Source organism: Brienomyrus brachyistius, chromosome 23 (assembly GCF_023856365.1).
Source record: "Brienomyrus brachyistius isolate T26 chromosome 23, BBRACH_0.4, whole genome shotgun sequence".
Taxonomy (NCBI): domain Eukaryota; kingdom Metazoa; phylum Chordata; class Actinopteri; order Osteoglossiformes; family Mormyridae; genus Brienomyrus; species Brienomyrus brachyistius.
Genome location: NC_064555.1, coordinates 22,282,845 through 22,301,661, shown reverse-complemented (window position 1 = coordinate 22,301,661; position 18,817 = coordinate 22,282,845). Strand labels below are relative to the sequence as shown.

Genomic DNA, 18,817 nt, shown 5'->3' with positions numbered 1-18,817 from the left:
CGAGAATATAATAAGAATGCTTTTCCTTCGGAAAAGTGTCAATTTTTCTTGGAAAACTGTAAAGCAGCTCTCAAACTGTGTAATGGGGTATTGGATCGTTCTTCACAAAGGGAAGCCTACACTTCTTTGAGAGCTCAATGAGATGGAGATACTTCACACTCTGCGCTTCCTAAGAAGGTTCAAGGATGTTTATGTCGGATGAGTGGGAATGGCCTGGAAAGTGCTTGCCTTCGTACTGGTGTTAATGAAACCATTCTTGAATTTGTTTAGCAGTGTGTATGGGAACATCACGATGGAACAGCGTCTGTCCCGTAGGGTAGACATGTTCCAGTAAAATGGCCTCATATTCTCTGGCCTTTGTAGAACCATGCAGGGTAACCATCCCACAAAATGGCTGCACGTGCCCTTACGGATCACCCACCCTTATGACCAGTGATAATTTTTGTTGACAAGAACCGTGATAAAAATTTGCATCAAGGATTTTTCACTTAAGAAAACAGGACAATAATAAAAAATGTATCTATGACGCCATTGACACTTTCGTCAATGAATGAAACAAGATGAAAATGTCAGGAAGAGACGAATTTGCAATAGGGTATGATTGGATAATGTTGATTTAACTGGTTTCCAGTGCGTAAACCATGTATCCATCTCACAAGTAGAAACCATACAAAATTCTTAGGGCAACCAAAACTCTTGATAAATTTTATCGTGGGACCCCTGTCCCCCACTCGGCATATATTTCCAATTTGCTTACAAGGCAAAGCGATCCACAGAGGATGGAAAAACTATATCAAGCCCTTCATGCTGGCCTGACCCATGTGGAGCAGTAGGGGAGCTATGCCAGACTGCTTTTTGTGGATTTCAGCTCGGGGTGTAACACCAACACCAACGATAGGCGTCCAAACTGGCAGACTTTATGACTTCCGTCACTCACCTGCAGTTGGATACAGGACTTTCTGTCAGGTCGCTCCCAGAGGGTCAGACTGGGTTTCCACACCACTACTGCTCTCAGTCTGAACACTGGGTCGCCGCAGGGCTGTGTGCTCAGCCCACTCCTCTACGCCCTCTACACACATGAGTGTCCTCACACACCTCAACAACAAGATCATTAGGTTTGCAGATGATACGACGGTGATCGGACTCATCTTGGGCAAGGAGAGTGAGCTGGCATACAGGGACGAGGTGGAGCGGCTGTCAGAGTGGTGCAGAGTCAACAAATTGCCCATCAACACCACAAAAACAAAGGAGCTTATTGATTTATTGGTTATTGATTTCAGGAAAAATTAAACTGACATTCAGCCACTCGCCATCGCCGGGGCATTTGTGGAGAGGGTCCTGGTGTTCAGGTTCCTGGGTATTGAGTTGGAGGATGACCTGACCTGGAGTGCTAACATTAAGGAGCTGCTGAAAAAGGTGCAGCACAGACTGTATTTTCTGAGAATTCTCAGAATAAACAGTCACCCCAAAAATCTGCTCTTTGCCTTTTACCACCGTTACATCGAGAGCGTACTTACGTACGGACTCTGCGTGTGGTACGGCAGCTGCACTTCCTCAGATGTGAAAGCTCTCCACGGGGTCATCAGTGCAGCGGAGAAAACAACTGGCTGCCCTCTCCCCACCCTGGAACATATCTACACCTCCCAATGCCAGAAAAAAAGGCTATGGACATTTCACAGGATTCATCACATTCTGGTCACTGTCTCTTTCAGGTTTTGCAGTCAGGCAAGAGATCCAGAACAATGAAAATCAGGACAAGCCACCTAAGAACAGTTCATGGCCTTAAACTCAAAAGAGAACTGCTAATTTTTGCATTTCATAATATGCTTTTATCACTCTTGTGCCTCACATTGAGTTACCTACATTTTCTCAATTTCATTGCCAAGTGACAGTAACAATAAAGATTCTTATCTATCTTATCTTTATCTGTAAGATTAAAAAATACCAGAATAGCATTTCCTTTCAACGTACCATGGAAAAATACAGTGGTATAATATCAGAGCGGTATTATGTTATGAAAAATTAGATATTGCCCAAGCATTATTAGCTTTAAGTAGAAAAAATGTACCGACAAATAGATTAATTTCACATTTGATGTGAAAGAAAATAAGACTCGAACTGTGTGAAGCAGCAATAAATGGTAAAGAGACTTAAAGCGAATAGAAATTAATCATTAATTTTTTATTTAAATGGCAGTGAACTGAACTAAGTGCAGAAATATCCAACCCATTTGACTCCAGCAGATAGACGGCCATTTCCGGATGGTGGGACTGGACCGTGTTTCGGCCTGGCGGGTCGCCAACTGGGTCTCCGTGAACACAAGTCTGAGGCATATACACCTCCAGCCTTTGCAGACTGGGAGAATTAAATAGTTGTTGGAGCCTGGAGAAGTCAAAGGAAGGGGGCTTTACAGCCAATGGAGCACAGTGTTGTGTACCACGGGTGAAGGCGGGCAGGTTGGCAGGCAGGAGGTAGGGAAGGACGAAGCAGGCAGGCAAAGGACGGGGAAAACTGGGGATTTATTGGGGAGACCTGGGAAACAGCGACAAGGAAACTTAACATAAAGTTACACAACGTCAATGACAGACCAAAACCAGGGCAAGACGTGGACTGAAATAGACGAGACTGGCCGAAAATAATGGGACACACCTGGGCAAGATCGGTGAAGCACGCGTGGATAATCAGGGGGTGTGGCACACACGAGGATCAGACGAGCCGGGCAAGACATACAGAAGAGAGCACAACCCACCAGTCACTGCAAAATCACAGCATAGCCACCGGCTTGTTTATTTTGTCTCACCTCAGGTTGCATTCCTTGACAGGAGGAACACGTTTAGTATTGTAGGGATGTTACTTATTTTCCTAAATTTATGTAAATGTGAATTGATATAAAAATTCCTGTGACGTGTGCATATACCTTTTCACGGTCTAATTGCATTGGCTTTTAAGGACCATGCTTTAAAAACTGCAATACATTATTATTATTATTATTATTATCATGGTTGCGGTTCTGTCATTGATTCAGCTTCTTTGGCACAATGTCTTGTAGAGTGTCAAGATACGATATATATAAGGTGCATATACAATTGTTCCAATTGTATATTCAGACAAACTATTTTTATTTCAAACATTTACTTAAAAGGTAAATGTTACAAAGTGTGCAAAATAACAACTTGCACATTGTAATTATTCCAAACAAGGTCACAACACTTTTTTCACAATAATATAAATACAGACTTGTTCACACAGTGCAAAAAAAATATATCAATTCAACTACAATGGAAAAATAATATGCATTCAAACCTCGGATTGCGAGTAACTTGGTTTGCAAGTGTTTTACAAGACGAGCAAAAAAATTTCATAAATTTTACCTTGAACAAGTGAGGTCTTGCAATACGAGTATTACATATACACTTTGTCTACTGAGCGTCGCATTCTCCTCTCTCTCGTCTCCCTCACACCATCCACGATTCTTTTCAAATGTAAAGTGCGGGTTAATTAGTTTTATATACTTTTTAATTTATATTTTTATATGAATATTTTTGGGTTGTGGAACGAATAATCTGAGTTTCTATTATTTCTAATGGGAAAATTCGCTTTGATATACGAGTGTTTTGGAAACTACTTTCATATTTAATTTGTCGGACACTTCTTGCCGGCCGTCTTTTCCGGTTGGGCCGCTTTTGATGTGTTTCCCTTAGTACATATTAAATCTTTGAATTCATCATACCCCTCTAATAAAAGGTCCTGCTCGGATTGCGTGAAAATGCGCCTTGTTTTTTTTATCATTGTGTGGAAACCAATGAGAGACTTGCCGATCAAGTTTTCTAGATTCAAAATATTAAGGCTTTTCAAGCAGCGCGGGCGCGCGCAATCATCTAGGATGATTGGATCTAGCTAGACTAATCAACTCATTTGGTGCGTTTGAAAAACTGACATAACGACGAGTTTCACCGCCATTAACTTATCCGAGATGGGGCTTCTGATCTTGGATGATTAAGCGACGTGCGGAAAATACTCCCCAGTACTACAACTACAACAACAACTAAGATTATGTAAATACAAATAAAGGGATTAGTAAAGCAGCGGGTAGCGCCATGGCTTTACGCTTTAAAGGTCATGGATTCGAGGATGGATGGCGTGTTCGCAGTATAATAAAATAATATTATATTAGAAAACTATTTTCAACATCAATTGCATTAAAATGATGTTTAAGTAATTAAGTTATAGGGCCGATAGTCACAGATTCTTAGTTAAAATGTAAAACGTGGAAATAATGTATAAAATTGGCTAAAGTTCTGGGAACGTTCCCTGAAAATGCACAAATACATACAGTGGAACCCGCTTAGTGATCGCAGTTATATACTGATCAACTGATTATATTAATCAAAAAACTCGGGGCAGAGTAATTCCTATACAAATACTGTTTAAATAATTCACTTATAGTAATTTAGTAGGTCGCTTACAGTGTTCATTTGGGTCTTTTTATACATGACAACATACGGAAAAATTAAAACTACGCTAATTTTTTTCACTTCACTTTGATAAGCATACTTTGTCTTGCGGTAGCCTGTCTGCTTTCGCCTAACTACCTGAGGCTAATGTTTGCACAGAAAACAAGACGGGAAAAAGTCATTTTCTTTGAAAGACAAATATAAACTCATCGAAGCTTTTGATAAACTGCCAAAAACAAGCCTCTAAGATGTAACGGCGAAACTACAATAAGCTATATTTTATGTACAATATTGTACAGCATCGAAGCTGATCAGACCAAGGAATCGCAGCAGCGAATGAAAACGACGAGGCGGACAGTCGTTCTTAACGCTTCCCCTTATTAAAGGGAGCACAAGAACCAACAATAACACGAAAGCCATGAATGACAGGGAAACACGGGGTCAGTTACACTAAAGACGGTAAGGCGGGTAATTACACAATGGCCCAGACACGAGGATCGGGCAAGAACCGAGTACAACCACAGTTAAACGCACACGTGACAACCGGCCACACAGCACAGGTACCTACACTAAAAAATACAAACAGGAGATATATGTCACGCCTTGCATCCCTGCCCCTCTCGTTCTCTCCCTAGTTACTAATTTGTCTAACCTTTGGTTTCAACATTCATGTGACTCGCTCCAGCTGCCCCTCCTCTGCTCCCTCATTAGTGGTGTATGATTGCCTCTAGTCCTGTGCTCTCCGGTTATTGATTTCACTATCTGTTGTGCTCCTCGGAGTGTGCAATACCTAGTGTTTCTGCCTAATCCTCCCTACCCCGTTTTGACCCATCGTGGTCTGTTTCCTTTGCACTGCCTGTATGGTTGTTAACTTTATGTATGGTTGTTCCCTCTGTCATTGCCCGTGACGTGACACCATATACAGGAACTCACGAGGCATGCGGGACAGGCAGATGCTGCAGTTGTTCTAACAAGTTGAGCTACCTATCAAGACTTACTATCGAGCCTTTTTGCGCATGTGCAGTTCCACCGTTTAGGGGTTATGTTTTAGGGTTTTTTGGGGCGTTAGGGTTAGTGTAAGGGTTAGGGCTATCGATTTGCACTACGGTAGCCTAACCCGACTAAGTAGCTCTATTCGACAGAACACCGGTGCTACAGTATTACAGCGCATTTGAAAAACGTTTGAAACAGCTGTATTGTATTTTGAATCAGTCAATTAAATTTTGTAAATAGCGACGTTGTCCGTTCAATTACCTTATATCCATCCATCCATCCATTTTCCAAACCGCTTATCCTATTGGGTCGCGGGGGGTCCGGAGCCTATCCCGGAATCAATGGGCACGAGGCAGGGAACAACCCAGGATGGGGGGCCAGCCCATCGCAGGGCACACTCACACACCATTCACTCACACATGCACACCTACGGGCAATTCAGCAACTCCAATTAGCCTCAGCATGTTTTTGGACTGTGGGGGGAAACCGGAGTACCCGGAGGAAACCCCACAACGACATGGGGAGAACATGCAAACTCCACACACATGTGACCCAGGCGGGGACTCGAACCCGGGTCCCAGAGGTGTGAGGCGACAGTGCTAACCACTGCACCACCATGCCGCCCCCTACCTTATATCCATGTAGGCTAATAAAGATAGAAATATTAGTTGCATGGTAATCTGCCTGAGACATGAAGTAAAAGGGGGGGGGGGGGTCGATTATAACGATAATCAATTTCACCAAGACAAGCGTGATTGCTGTAAGCAGATTCTACTGTATATCAGTTTATGGAGTCACTGCATGATCTGAGTCAACTGTAGAATTGAGTCACATGTGCAGCAACAGTGAGGGCCAAATACAAAAGCAAATGAGGGGATTTCCCAGTGTCAATACAGACAAAGGTAATCAGCCATTTTATGAAAATGTACGGAAATACATGAGATGAGTTAAATTTTCTATAATCGTTTAGGGTGCAGGTTTGGCAGATGGTCTAAAGCCATTTATTACTTGAATAGTTTGATGCTTCAATATTTTGCGGTTCACTGAGATCGGCAGCGCATGCGTGACGCAATCACACGGTTAGCTCGGATCCTGTAGTGACATGCACTATTTAAAGATACGCGCGGTGCAGCATAAAGCATGCTGACTATACGCGTAATCAGTACCTGCTGACCAACCCCGTACTGTCACACTTATGTCAGCCAATCGTGGACAGTGTGTGAGATGAGAACAAACGAATGAGTTCGCCTTGGGGACCTGGCACAGGTGGTGCAGATAAACGGCGATCATTACAGCGATGGTGGCTCATAATACATCGTCTTGCTAAAATGGTATTGATTCTGTCAATTTCATCTGTAGTAAACGCCCCCCTTTAGAACACCTACATTTTCCCAATTTTTATTAAAATGTACACAGTTTAACGTCTTAATAAAATGAATCACGGAGTCGTTTTTTTAACAGAATTTTATCTAAATTTTTGACTCATCAAAGCTGACACCTTTCGCAAATATAAAGAGCCAAACGCAATTGTGGCACATTATTTATACAATAAATATCAAATATCCAGCCATCCCACCTAAGGCACATTGATTTCAGGTGGATGACAGACACCCAGGAGGGGGAGAGGGAGGTATACTTTATCGGGAAATACCGGAATGGGGGGGAGGGGGTTTGGGGTGCTGGAGGTAATTTTTTCCCAACTGGGTGGGCAGGGTTGTGGCTAATTTTACCCCTGCTGAATAGCATAATGTCAGACTTCACCATTCTGTCCGGTTCATCTCAATCCAACTTGATGGGGTTCCATCCATATGTGTCCCATTATTTGATGCCCAGTGCCACCTTCTTTTCTTCTAAGCTGGTTCTGACATAGTCTGGAGATATTTTTGGGTCACCATATTGCTGTAGGATGAACCAACTATATTTAGACCTGAGGGTATTTGATTGCCATTGTAAAACGGTGTGGTAGCCCTTTTTAATCAGGGTGACAGTCTTTCTGTGCAAGTCCTCCTGTCAGAGTTTCCTCCAGTTTTCTCCAAGTACCTTTCGATGGTGTAGGACAATGCTTCCCAACCCAGTCCTCTGGGACCCATTGGATAGTTCACATATTTGCTGTATAGGAGTCCCTGAGGACAGGGCTGGGAATCACTTGCGTAGGAAACTGTGCTCACTGACACATTATATGATAATTTAATTGAACTTAATTTAATGTTATTAACGTAAATTAAAGCCGTTAAGTTTTATTAGGATGTTAAGGTATACTTACATGCTGCTTATGAATGTTCTCCGAATGCCTTATGAAGATGCACTGAATGTTCTATGAATTGTATAGATTATGAAAGCAGTTAATGTAAAGTATGACTGAATGTCTTATATTGCACTTCTGGTCTGTAAATAGGTTCTTGCTTTGTTAGAAGCTCCTCTTGCTCCAGGGCCTTTATTGGAGTGATGCAGAAAAGTTCTAAGTTGGTGACATATTACTTGTTTCCTGTAAGGGCCTTTCCAGTCTGAAATGTACATTATTTTTCAGTTTTGGGTGACCTAAACCTTTTGTTAAATCTCTGGCAGTTTACGGCTTATCTTTGTACCATTTCAGGTCGTTCACTGGACTTGAACAGCTAAAATGTCAATAAGACTGGAAAAATGGAGGTGTTCTGAATCTTGTAACCAATAGTTTCAGTAAATCTGTGAAAGATGACTCATTGGACAGCGTCACATTTTCCTTTCCTCAGCGGGGTTTATGTATTTCTGCGCTGGCCTTCAGCAGCAGCCCTGCTGTGTAACCTATGAAATTCAAGACAAATTTTGACAGACTGGGCTATGGAGGTGCTGATTTGGTGCTGATTTCAAAGGCCATACCTTTGGCAGCCCTTTTGTTAAGTGCCTCTCTATCCCTGCCATTGAACTTTAACTTAAGACCACTGTTGCTTTTTTGCCAGTGTAATTTGTTCATGTTTGGTATATGCTGTAATCACTTTTGAAGCTATTTCCGTTGACACATTAAATCATATATGATCCATATATAATATATATTTATATTATATATAAATAAAAATGCTTGCCTTTCACACTAAACCCTCTAAACATTTGTACCAAAGACGGATTGCTTGTTGTTAAACAGTGAAATGGTGTAAACAGATAAAGCTTGAATAAGCATGAATATATACACACACATACATATATATATATATATATATGGGGGGTGTGGCTTATCAGGTTAGGACTCTGTGTCTGTGATCGGAAAGTCACCGGAAAGTCACATGTCAGTTGGGCCCTTGAGCACTGTGCTCCAACCCCAAGCCTCACTCACAACTGTATATATGCGTATGTGTCAAAGCAGAGCTAGACAGGAAATGTAAAAAGAAGCACTCCAACGTACCGACACTTGAGCACATGGCAAATAAATTTAGATTTTTGGACATCCTGTTTTATGCCAGAGGAGCCTTTTGAAGAGAAATCCTCTAGTGTCATGATTTTGTTCACAGAACAGCGGTATACGTTGAAATGTTCTAAATTTGTGTCCCGTAAATCATATTGAAAGCACCAAGGTCAAATTGAACTTTATATGTTATACTGCAGTTTGTGTAAGAATGCATGTATGACATTATACCTTGGGTGTAGCGTAAATATCTAATATGTGCATTTAGCTACTTATAACTAATATAAAATGCTATATGTAATCGTAATTATAATTTGAACATAATATATTCATGGTGATCAAATAATGAAGTAGCCCCAATACCCTTAAACATAGATCTTAATATTTTATCCAAAGAATTCGAAAAACTAGCTAGCTCAGTAGCTCCCCCTATATTGCTTTATCATTGGCTAATAAGAAATGGCAAGATATGATGTCATCACAAAATGCTTCCTGACCCTCCCACCTGCCCCAGTTACCAAAAATGCTTGGCTTGACATAGACCACGTGACACCTTCAGATCTAGGTTTCCCTTTAGACACGCCCACCCAACATTACTTCATCCAACCACAGGAGATTGGCTCAATTGACAGTAATTAACAAGTCAATCAAGGTGGCAAGCGGGTCACTGGAAGTAAACGGAATTGTATTAATAAGCCCTTTGATGAGATTAAATGAAATTCCCAACTTTATTCAGTAACCGAGTAGCCCTTATATTATTGGTCAGCTTCTCAATATGCAAATTAGTGGCCAGACGTCATTTCCTGGTTATCGCGAGCGCCATTTTTCCTTTCAAGGGAAGGGTGATGCAGCATAATAAAAAAAAAAAAATAGGAGCAACTGAAGCTTGATAATTGTGCAGTTTTTACTATCATCGGCGACGGCGCGTCGTTTTGGGGGAGCACGAGGGCTCGGTGCGTACAACGGTTTGAGCCCGTCCTACGCTGACACCGGCGAAGAGGCGCTCGTGGATTGGTGAGAATAGACCGTGAGCGAGCGCGAGCGCTGCCCGCGCGCGCGAGGTAACGCCGCCCGTTCGGCTGGCCAACTAGCTGCAGGAATGGGGCGCTAAGGCAGACCTCTGGCACACCGAGGCCGGCCCCTCGGCGCAGGTAGCCGGCAGGCTACTCACATACAGCAGCTATCTGGCGTTCACAGTTGTTACTGCAAATCCGTGGCTGTGTGTTAGCATCCAGGCTCGCCAGTTTATATACAATGTTCCATGCCTTTTTTCCCTCCCTTCTTCAGTATGAAATAGTACACTGAGTTTGTAGATCCCTTTTATATTTTGACTTTCTTGTGGTACAAAGTAGTAAGCTGTTAAACTTTACTTGCACTCACCAAATTTGTGCGCACTGGGCGAACGCAGAGTTTGTGGATGAAACATACTTGCGATGCATATTTTAAATAGAGACTTTTTTTCTCGAAACTCCCAACCAGAGCCAAGAAAGACTGAGTTTCAAAATCACAGCATCTTAACTGTAATTAGTCTCCTGCGGCAAGAGTTAACATGTCTGCCTAAGTGCAATATTTTATGTTTGCGCTTTAGCTATATGATCAGGATGACAAGCACTCAGCAGTGCATTTATACAGCTTTTGACGTTATTTGACACTTACCAAATTATTTTCGAGATGCCTGTAGCCAACACAAAACTCTGACTTTGCACTTGTAAGTGCAAATGTGTGCAGTATAACGTAGGAAAACAAACAATTATATAGCCACTTTGGCACAATGCACGAAGTTTTGGAAACCGTAGGCTTAAATGTCGAGCATTTTTAGGAAGCGACTTTGCCTCCAAGCCCTTGGAAGTAACGGTCGAGGTATGAGTGAGGGATACAAGTTAATATCTGTTTCCATTGGACACATTTACATTTTTGGGGGGTGATGAGAGATCTGTCCAGAGTGCTGGAATGTTAACACTCAAGATTTGATCATGTGAGGTCTGAGTATGCTATATAGGTAGACAGTATTTTGCCAGTCTCATCATAGACTTCATGTGCATTTTTATTTTTGTGATCAGAATCATTGTTCACTGGTTTGTGGTATGCCTGATAAATTATGTTGTTACACTGTACAATCTGAACTGTATTTGTTTGGAAAATGAAGGTGTTCATATATTTAATATACAAAGATTATAGGTTCAAATCCCAGCAAGTCCACATAAATTGTAACCCTGTTCTCTGCTGTGAATTGCTTTGGAAATCCTCTGAAATGAAATGCGTAGTGCAAAATCATCCAACATGATGAATTCTAGGTGTGTTTTTTTATAATTTAATTTTTTTACACGTTTTGATCCCCCCCTTGTTGATTTTAAGTAAATTCAACAATGTCATGCAGTATGTTTTGTACAACATTTAATTTTAGGTCAATTGCTTGTACCAGTTTTGACGCATATTTTTACAGTGAAGCATAATGTTGTGGGTAAAGCACTTAAAAAGGAAAGTTATCTTATAAAAAAGGCATCCAAACAGCAGACTTTGAGGTGTGGGTGTAATAAGGCCTTGCTGCATTCTCCCCATCTGTCAGAGCATGAAGCTGCCTTTGATTGGTATGAACGCTGTCCAATCAGTTGATGCCATCTGGCTGTAGTGCCTTCTGATTGGTTTGGGCTGCTGGGAGGAGTAATTGTTTCATTTCCTATGTTGATAGTAAATCACAGAAGCCATTAGAGTTTATCTGGCTTTAAATTGGCTAGCCTATAATTAATAATGAAGTTCAGGTGTTTAGACGATTCAGAAAGTACTGTGATGAATAAAATCTTGTACTTTTTACTCTGAGCACTGATGTTCCAGTTTGTGAGAAGCGTTAATTGCTATAGAGGAACAAACTCAGTTGACTTCTTTGAACATTGCTGTAAGTTACATCAATGTGTATTTTAATTGTTAATCCACCAATTAAAATATCTCAGGATCTGAAATTCAATTCTGTTTGCACAAGCCAATAAAGCAGGTTAATGCAGAGTTTGCAGTCATATATAAAATGACTGAATGAATTCAGAAAAATTCCATGGTTATCTTTTGACTGTTGACAGATTTTTGAGATTGACTGAATTTTAGCCCCGAAACTGGTGTCATGGTTTCTAGGTTCATTAATTATTGTGGGCTCTGGGAATGCAAATAGGAATTACAGTACTGACGACTAATGCAGTATATACAGCTTTCTGCTTAGTGTGTCAAAGTTTTTTTTTTTAATTTTATTTAAAAAAAAGGTTAATTGTTGTCTGTTTTTGTTATAGGCAATAAAAGATGTATCAGCTCCCTGTGGAAAATTTGGAAAGAATAAGAAAGCCAAGGAAATCAGTAAAAAATATTCTGTATAATATTGGACTTGACAGCTGTAAAGTCTTACTGGAGGTAAGTGCTTTCCCTCCTGCATTCATTTACATTTATATTGAAGTCACATGCATTGAGGTAATATGCCAGTTAAAGTGTTGTCTGTTAAGATGTTTTGCATCTCTCCCTAGTGAAATTCATATGGGATTTTGACTTATCAGAGATTGAGTTGCTGCACTTCCTTGTTCAGTATTTTAACAATTTTTGCCTTGTCCAAACTAACCATCTGAGAGCTGTCTGGCACATTATCTATACTTACATCTTGACCATTCAGTCAAGGTTTTAGGTAGATTCTCTCTGGAATGGGAGCAGTTGTGTGGCTTAATTACACTTAATGTGCTTCAGAGGCAGTGACCTGAACATCAGCCAATCATGCCGTATGTTGCTGAAGCACAGCGACGTGCCAATCATACCGTCTGTTACTGAGGCACAGCTGTGTGCCACACTGGGTTTTAACGGGGGAGTTTTCTTAATGGGATTTGTTTTATGGAGACTGAATGGAAAATATTGTGCATCTCGCATTGTTTTCATTGGGAAATAATCACTCACATTTCACTTGATTGCATTTTCTTTGTTGTCAGATGAGTTGTTGCGAAAGCTCAGTGTCTCTCCTCTCTCCCCTCTTGTGGCAGGAGCTTCAGAACTCTGACACTAATGATAAATCTTTCCACGACACTGAGTGGGTGGATTTCACAGACGGCTTTAACGGAAAGCGCCGGAAAAAGGTATGTTTGCGCATAGCGTACTCGGCAAAAAGGACGCAGGAAACGATCTCTGCATAGATTATGCTTAAGGAGAAATATGTCGCGTGGTCTGTTTACCTCACAGTTTCCCTGTCATCCATCATTCACTCAGGCGTGCGATCACTTCCAATAACATATCATACCTCTTGAATATTGTAGCCTCGTGTTCTGGATCTGCGGGTCGGTGCAGTTTGCACGTTCTCCCTATGTTGTGGGTATTTTCTGGGTACGAGTATTTTATCCCGCGGTCCAGAAAGATACAGTAAAGATGCAAATTGACTTTTCTAAATTGCAAATAGTGTGAGGGTCACTGATGAACTGGTGTCAGTGGATGTTCCCTAGATGTTTGCGCTATGCTTCCCGGGACTCTGTACTGGATGGATGGGATACTTAAAACTGACAAACCATTGTTGTGTGTATTAGTTGCTGAATTACATTATTATTTTGTATAGTATGTTATAGTATTTTGTGAGAGTTTTGGTTGTTGCAAAAGTCTTAGGCAGTACTGTGTATACTTCTTTAATCTATACACGCGTTCAGGCAGTCTAATTTGTGGTGTGTTTTAGCATTATCGTGAAATGTAAAATTGGTTTGACTGTGTTATTTTTGGTCACGTTGCTCTTTACCTACAGATCATGCATAAGGCTGGAAGTGAAATAGTTGTTGTTTCTCCTCCCCTCCTTTCAGTGGCGCTATCGCAGTCAGGCCCTGTGCTGCAACCTCTGCCGCTTCTCTGCGCGGACCTGGAACGGCTACCGGAACCATATCCAGCGATGGCATGCAAGAGCGCTGAACCTAGGCCAACTTGCCAACTGCCCTGTATGCGCCTTCGTCGGGCATCCGAAGGTCCTCGCCAGGCACTTGAGAATCTTCCATGGCACTTCAGCGAAGTCCGTCATGCATGGCCCAGCATCCACGTCGACACCTATGGTCACAGGTGCCGGCAACGTGGACCGGTACACATGTCGAAGATGTGCTTATCAGGATTCCCTGCTGTATTGCATGAAGAAGCACATCTTAGTGAATCATTACGTCTCGCTACTGGACCGTTACTTTGGACAGCGGACGGAGCGCGAGCAAAACGGCAGCAGTCCCAAGGGCTCTAAGTTTTACTGCAAGGTGTGTCTGCTCTGTGCTGAGAGCTCAGAACATCTAATCTACCACATACTGTCCTCTGATAAGCACAAAGAGCTGGATGTGCACATTTCCACCTTGGTGTATGAACACCCTAAGAGCGCGAAGAAACTGCTGCCCAGTTTAGCACCTAAGGCTATGCAGCAGCCTGTCTACAGGACTTCTCTGGTCCATGCGAAAAACGACCATCAGCCTGTGAAGACTTTGGCTCTTCAGCGGTCCGACGCAGGCCCGATCACCAGTGCGACCCTGAGCGGCACGATACTACATGGGACTCATCAAAACACGACTACTCTTGTATGTGCTCCAGGGACGAACCAGGCCTTTCTACCGGCCCAGGCCTCTGCTCTGGTGCAGCTGGCCAGCGCAGAGGCCAAAGGGTTGCTGCGACCTGGTTCGGTGATGGCCGCTCACCAGAACGTTCAGCCAACGAGGGGCATTGTGGCCACGCTACCCACCACAGTGGGTCTGGCCAGCTCTCTGGCTGTAAATTCAGTGGGTGCGTCCCTTTCGACTATATCGCAGAACGCCCCCAAGCCTCTACCTATCGCTGTGGGGGTACCTGCGCAACCGCAATCTAGACAGGTCCTGTTACCCCCAGGTGTCCAAGTCAACGTCCAGGGGAGCATAGGATTGCGAGCACCAGGGCCTCCGCCACTCCTGGTGACCCAGAGGCTCCCCCTGAACCAGCCTCCCCCCAGGGGCACCATGCTTACGTCCCAGTCTCTCCTCAGCCACCTCATCCCTACTGGCAACAAAGTCAACGGCTTGCCCACCTACACCCTGGCACCCCTGCAGGTCACCATGCCAGTCCAGTCTGGTAACATTCAGACAATCGCCAAAGGAGCTGTACCCGCGGTGGCAGGTAATCCCACCGTCCTCCCACCACCAGACAAAATCGCCGAATCCAATCTCATTTCCCCTCCTGCTTCCAAAGAAGCCAAGAAGTGGATCACGTGTCCGATTTGTAACGAGCTTTTCCCTTCCAATGTCTATCAGGTGCACATAGAGGTGGCTCACAAGGCATCATCCAAAAGCAAGTTGCAAGGATTAGCCGCCCGCGCACCCTTCTTAAAGAAGATGCCAGATAAGACGATCAAATGCCTGATGTGCAAAATCCTGCTGTCGGAGAAAGGTCTCTTTGAACACCTGCTCCACGGCTTGAACTGTTTGTACTGCCCCGGCATGTTCTACTCCATAAAGCAGCTAATAGAACATACCAACACTGAGCACACCCCATCACAGAAGGCGAGTTGTGACTTCATGAGGCGGGAGTATCGGCTCTACACTGATGACCACGGCAATCTCCTCTTTCCCTATTTCGACATAAACACGACCGCCCCTAAAGAGCTGCTTGGTGACCACGAGCTGAACTTGGCTCTCGTCACAGGGTCGCTAGATCTGATCTTCCTGAAGATGTTCCCGGCATCTGTGCAGCCAGTGTGCCGGTCGGTCGTGAAAACCACCAGCACTGACTGTCCGTTCTGCTCCGAGAAACTTCGAAGTGAAGATGCTTACCATGAGCATCTGAAATTGAAACACTGCATAATGCCCACCATCCATGCCATCCTGAAGACCCCTGCTTTCAAGTGTATTTACTGCAGTGGGGTATACACAGGGAAGACCACGCCCAAGGCCATCTCCATCCACGTCCAGCGCTGCAGGTGTGCACCCAAGACCGCCAAAGACGTAGAACGGCTGATAAACCCAGACCCCAAAAATCAGACGTCGCTGACTGTAAACAAGACTGACCAGAGACTCCCTCTGGTCACCCGGCCACGGGGCTCTACAGTAACTCCAGCTCAGCAGTCTCCAGAGAAGGAGTCTGACAGGCAGAACAAACTTAGGCTGGAGATGGCCATCAGGGAGGCGATGGAGGCCAACAGGAGAGAGCGGGATGCGAGGGCGGCCAAGAGGCAGCGAGTAGAACCACCGAGGAACGCGGTGCAGCCCGATCTCTCTCTGCCTCTCGCCCTGGACCCTACAGGAGTCGAGAGGCATTCCTTTGATGAGCGGAAAGATTTCCTCACCGAATACTTCAATCGGAAACCTTACCTGAGCCGGCAGGAGGCCGAGACCCTGGCCAGTCGCCTCTGGTTACACAAGGGCGACGTTGCCTGGCACTTCGGCAGCAAGCGTGCCAGGTGCATGAAGGCGATCCGGAAAAGCCGAGTGGCGATTCTGCTGGGCTTCAACATGGCTGAACTGAAGAAGGTGAAGCACGACCTTCTCATTCCGGAAGCCGTTTCAGAGAAAACTGCTGCTTAAATAGGTACTAGCTGACTGTTTGTTTAAAAAATGGAAAAAAAATAAAATAAATGTGTATAGTATATAGATATCACTTTTCTATAAAATATGTGGCAATGTTTCCTATCAGATGTGAAGTATATTAGCAGTTTAGAACTGTGGAAAAAATCACAGGGGGAAATGCAAATGTAACATGCTGTAATCCTTCATTTCTGCATCTGTCTTGTATATTCAAAATTTGATTCTGAGTTGGCTTTTGTTTTTTCAGCAATAATTCTGAAACGACTCATTAGTCGAAATGTACCTTGTTTACGAAATAAGAACCTGAGTTGGCCAGTGTATTCCTATTTTCCCAACTAATGCGAGTTGGTATAACACATTTTTATGTTTTACATGTGAGGTTTTTTTTTTCGTATTTAATCTTATTACCGACAATTAAACCCATATATTTATTTTCTTCCTGCTTCCTTCTGGTGGCTTAACCAAAATTTTTAAAAAGTAAAGCACAAACTTTGCAGATCCGTTAAAGTATTGCTAGATAGTGACAGTGGCAAAAATTATTTACCTGTGACGGAAGACGTCACTAATCTCACACCTTAAAGGTTTCACGCGGTGCACGTTTCCTGTGTGATAGGTGAGCATCTCTTCTCCCCCCCCCACCCTGTATTTGTAGGGTGTCCCATGTGTTTGGCAAATGCAGGTCTCTGTGTCACCAGCTGAACAGCAAAGGCACCAATGTTGCGTTTAATTCTCATATCACTATCAGTGGTGCTCGTTGTAAATTGTACATTTCTGAAGACTCACTTTGTGCTTTGGAAACTTATTTCCTTTTATAAAGTAATATGTATATTTAAATACATGTTAAATGATAGTGGCATTGTGGTGATGGATATCAGCATCTTTCCCCTCCGCTGTTGTCGTTTTCTACAATGACTGGGTAGGGGTTTGTGGAATTTGCACTTTTCCCACTATGAGCTTGATTTACAAGTTAAATTATTCCCCGTCATCCAACAAAGCAAAAAGCTTAATATGGCAGAAGTTTCTTATTTTAAATCCTGAAACATGTGCCTCTCTCTCTCTCTCTCTCTCTCTCTCTCTTCTCGGTATCTTTTGACCAAAAATTGTCAAGCGATTAGGGTGCTGCTCAGCTATACTCCAGCCTCTGTCCGTCTTCTTGTCTTTCTGTCGGATTGTTATCAAAGGGGGAGTCTGGTGCACTGTACATGTCATAATGCTTATTTATATTTGCAAAGAACCATGATGGAGAAATTAGAATTGGGTTCATGAAGATGGTTGGTAAACATTGTCGATATCCTTTTTATAGTTCGTGTTCATACAGATATCTTAAGTTTTATATTTGTACATAAATAATGGATCAGACTGCAGTAGTGCCCCCTAGTGGTTGGAGTACGGGTGCTCTGCCATTTTTGTAACTACGTACTTATGCTTTTTATTGTATAAGGAAATCTGTTGCGGTTTTTGAAACCTGACAGGGTGGCACAAATGTTCAGCTTTGATTTATTTTCAGTTACCATTTAGTCTTTTGAGTTGCTATATTCATGTGCACCTACTCGACAGGACTGATCGGTTAATCTCACAAGTCCAGAGAATATTTTTAAGATGAATGACATGGGACTTCATACAACTGCCTAATTTACATCTTGATTTCTGGAGGAAATTGGATAATCCATCTCACTACAGTTAGCCTGATCTGCTAATGTTTTAAGCATTAGCCCTCGTTTAAAATTGAATTTCTGAAGTGATTCACCGAGTTCAAATAAGATCAGTGGTAAATCTGCATCAGTTTTGAACAAACCCTAACACACATAAGCTGTCACAGGGTTCAACCATAGAACGGACATCTGTAAAGGTGTTTAAACAATCCTGTGTGAGAAGAGATGAGTCTTCGGTTGTAAGTGTCCTATGTAAGACGATCCACTTATAATTGGCGGTCGCATGTCTTTGCATCACTGTCTTTGACTGCTCGTACATATTTGCTTGTTAAATTATTTTAATTGTATTCTCCAAAGCATATTTGAAGGTTGACACATGTCTGATTTTTATTTCCTTTAAGCAGGAAGAAATATTTGATTTCACAAATAAATGCCTTGCCCACAAGCTGCTTGATCGTAACATTGTCTTGTTGGTAACACAGCCGTTCATGTCGCATTTCCACTTCCCCCTTTTCTGTCAGTTTTATACAGTTCACTTTTGTCAGTATACAGACTGGTAAAATGTGGAATAAAGGCTTGTTAAATTTGTGGAATGATTAAAGGACTTCTGATTAGAATGAATCACGTTCAAAGATTTATTTGTGTTATCTGAACATCTGGAGCTGTGAGCGGCAGGACTCAATCTTATTGGACTTTTAGTTTGGTTGTATTTAAAGGAAACTGGGGAAACCCGTGTTGCAAGAAGTATAAACTATGCTGTCTGCAAACTGTCATGGTATTGCCAAGTTACGTTTACAATTTTATAGCATTCAAATGTATTCACAT

At 42.6% G+C, this 18,817-nt stretch overlaps 1 protein-coding gene across 3 annotated transcripts; it reads left to right on the top strand.

Annotated features, from left to right (window-relative positions):
• Positions 1-9,626: 9,626 nt before the first annotated feature.
• Positions 9,627-18,613, top strand: adnp2b (ADNP homeobox 2b). Of its 3 annotated transcripts, none has more exons than XM_048993198.1 (4): positions 9,627-9,837; positions 12,099-12,216; positions 12,828-12,920; positions 13,626-18,613. In XM_048993198.1, the coding sequence occupies exons 2-4, from the start codon at positions 12,109-12,111 to the stop codon at positions 16,338-16,340; spliced, it is 2,916 nt and encodes a 971-aa protein (XP_048849155.1). In that variant the 5' UTR covers positions 9,627-9,837; positions 12,099-12,108; the 3' UTR covers positions 16,341-18,613. The 3 variants fall into 3 exon arrangements, with proteins under 3 accessions (XP_048849155.1, XP_048849156.1, XP_048849157.1); XM_048993199.1 differs by having other exon boundaries at positions 9,627-9,884; XM_048993200.1 differs by lacking the exon at positions 9,627-9,837 and adding an exon at positions 9,913-11,716.
• Positions 18,614-18,817: the final 204 nt, after the last annotated feature.

Coding starts and splice junctions, on each gene's coding strand:
- adnp2b (XM_048993198.1), top strand. CDS start 12,109: ATGTATCAGCTCCCTGTGGAAAATTTGGAAAGAATAAGAAAGCCAAGG. Junction 12,217..12,827: donor GCTGTAAAGTCTTACTGGAG/GTAAGTGCTTTC, acceptor CTCTTGTGGCAG/GAGCTTCAGAACTCTGACAC. Junction 12,921..13,625: donor ACGGAAAGCGCCGGAAAAAG/GTATGTTTGCGC, acceptor CCCTCCTTTCAG/TGGCGCTATCGCAGTCAGGC.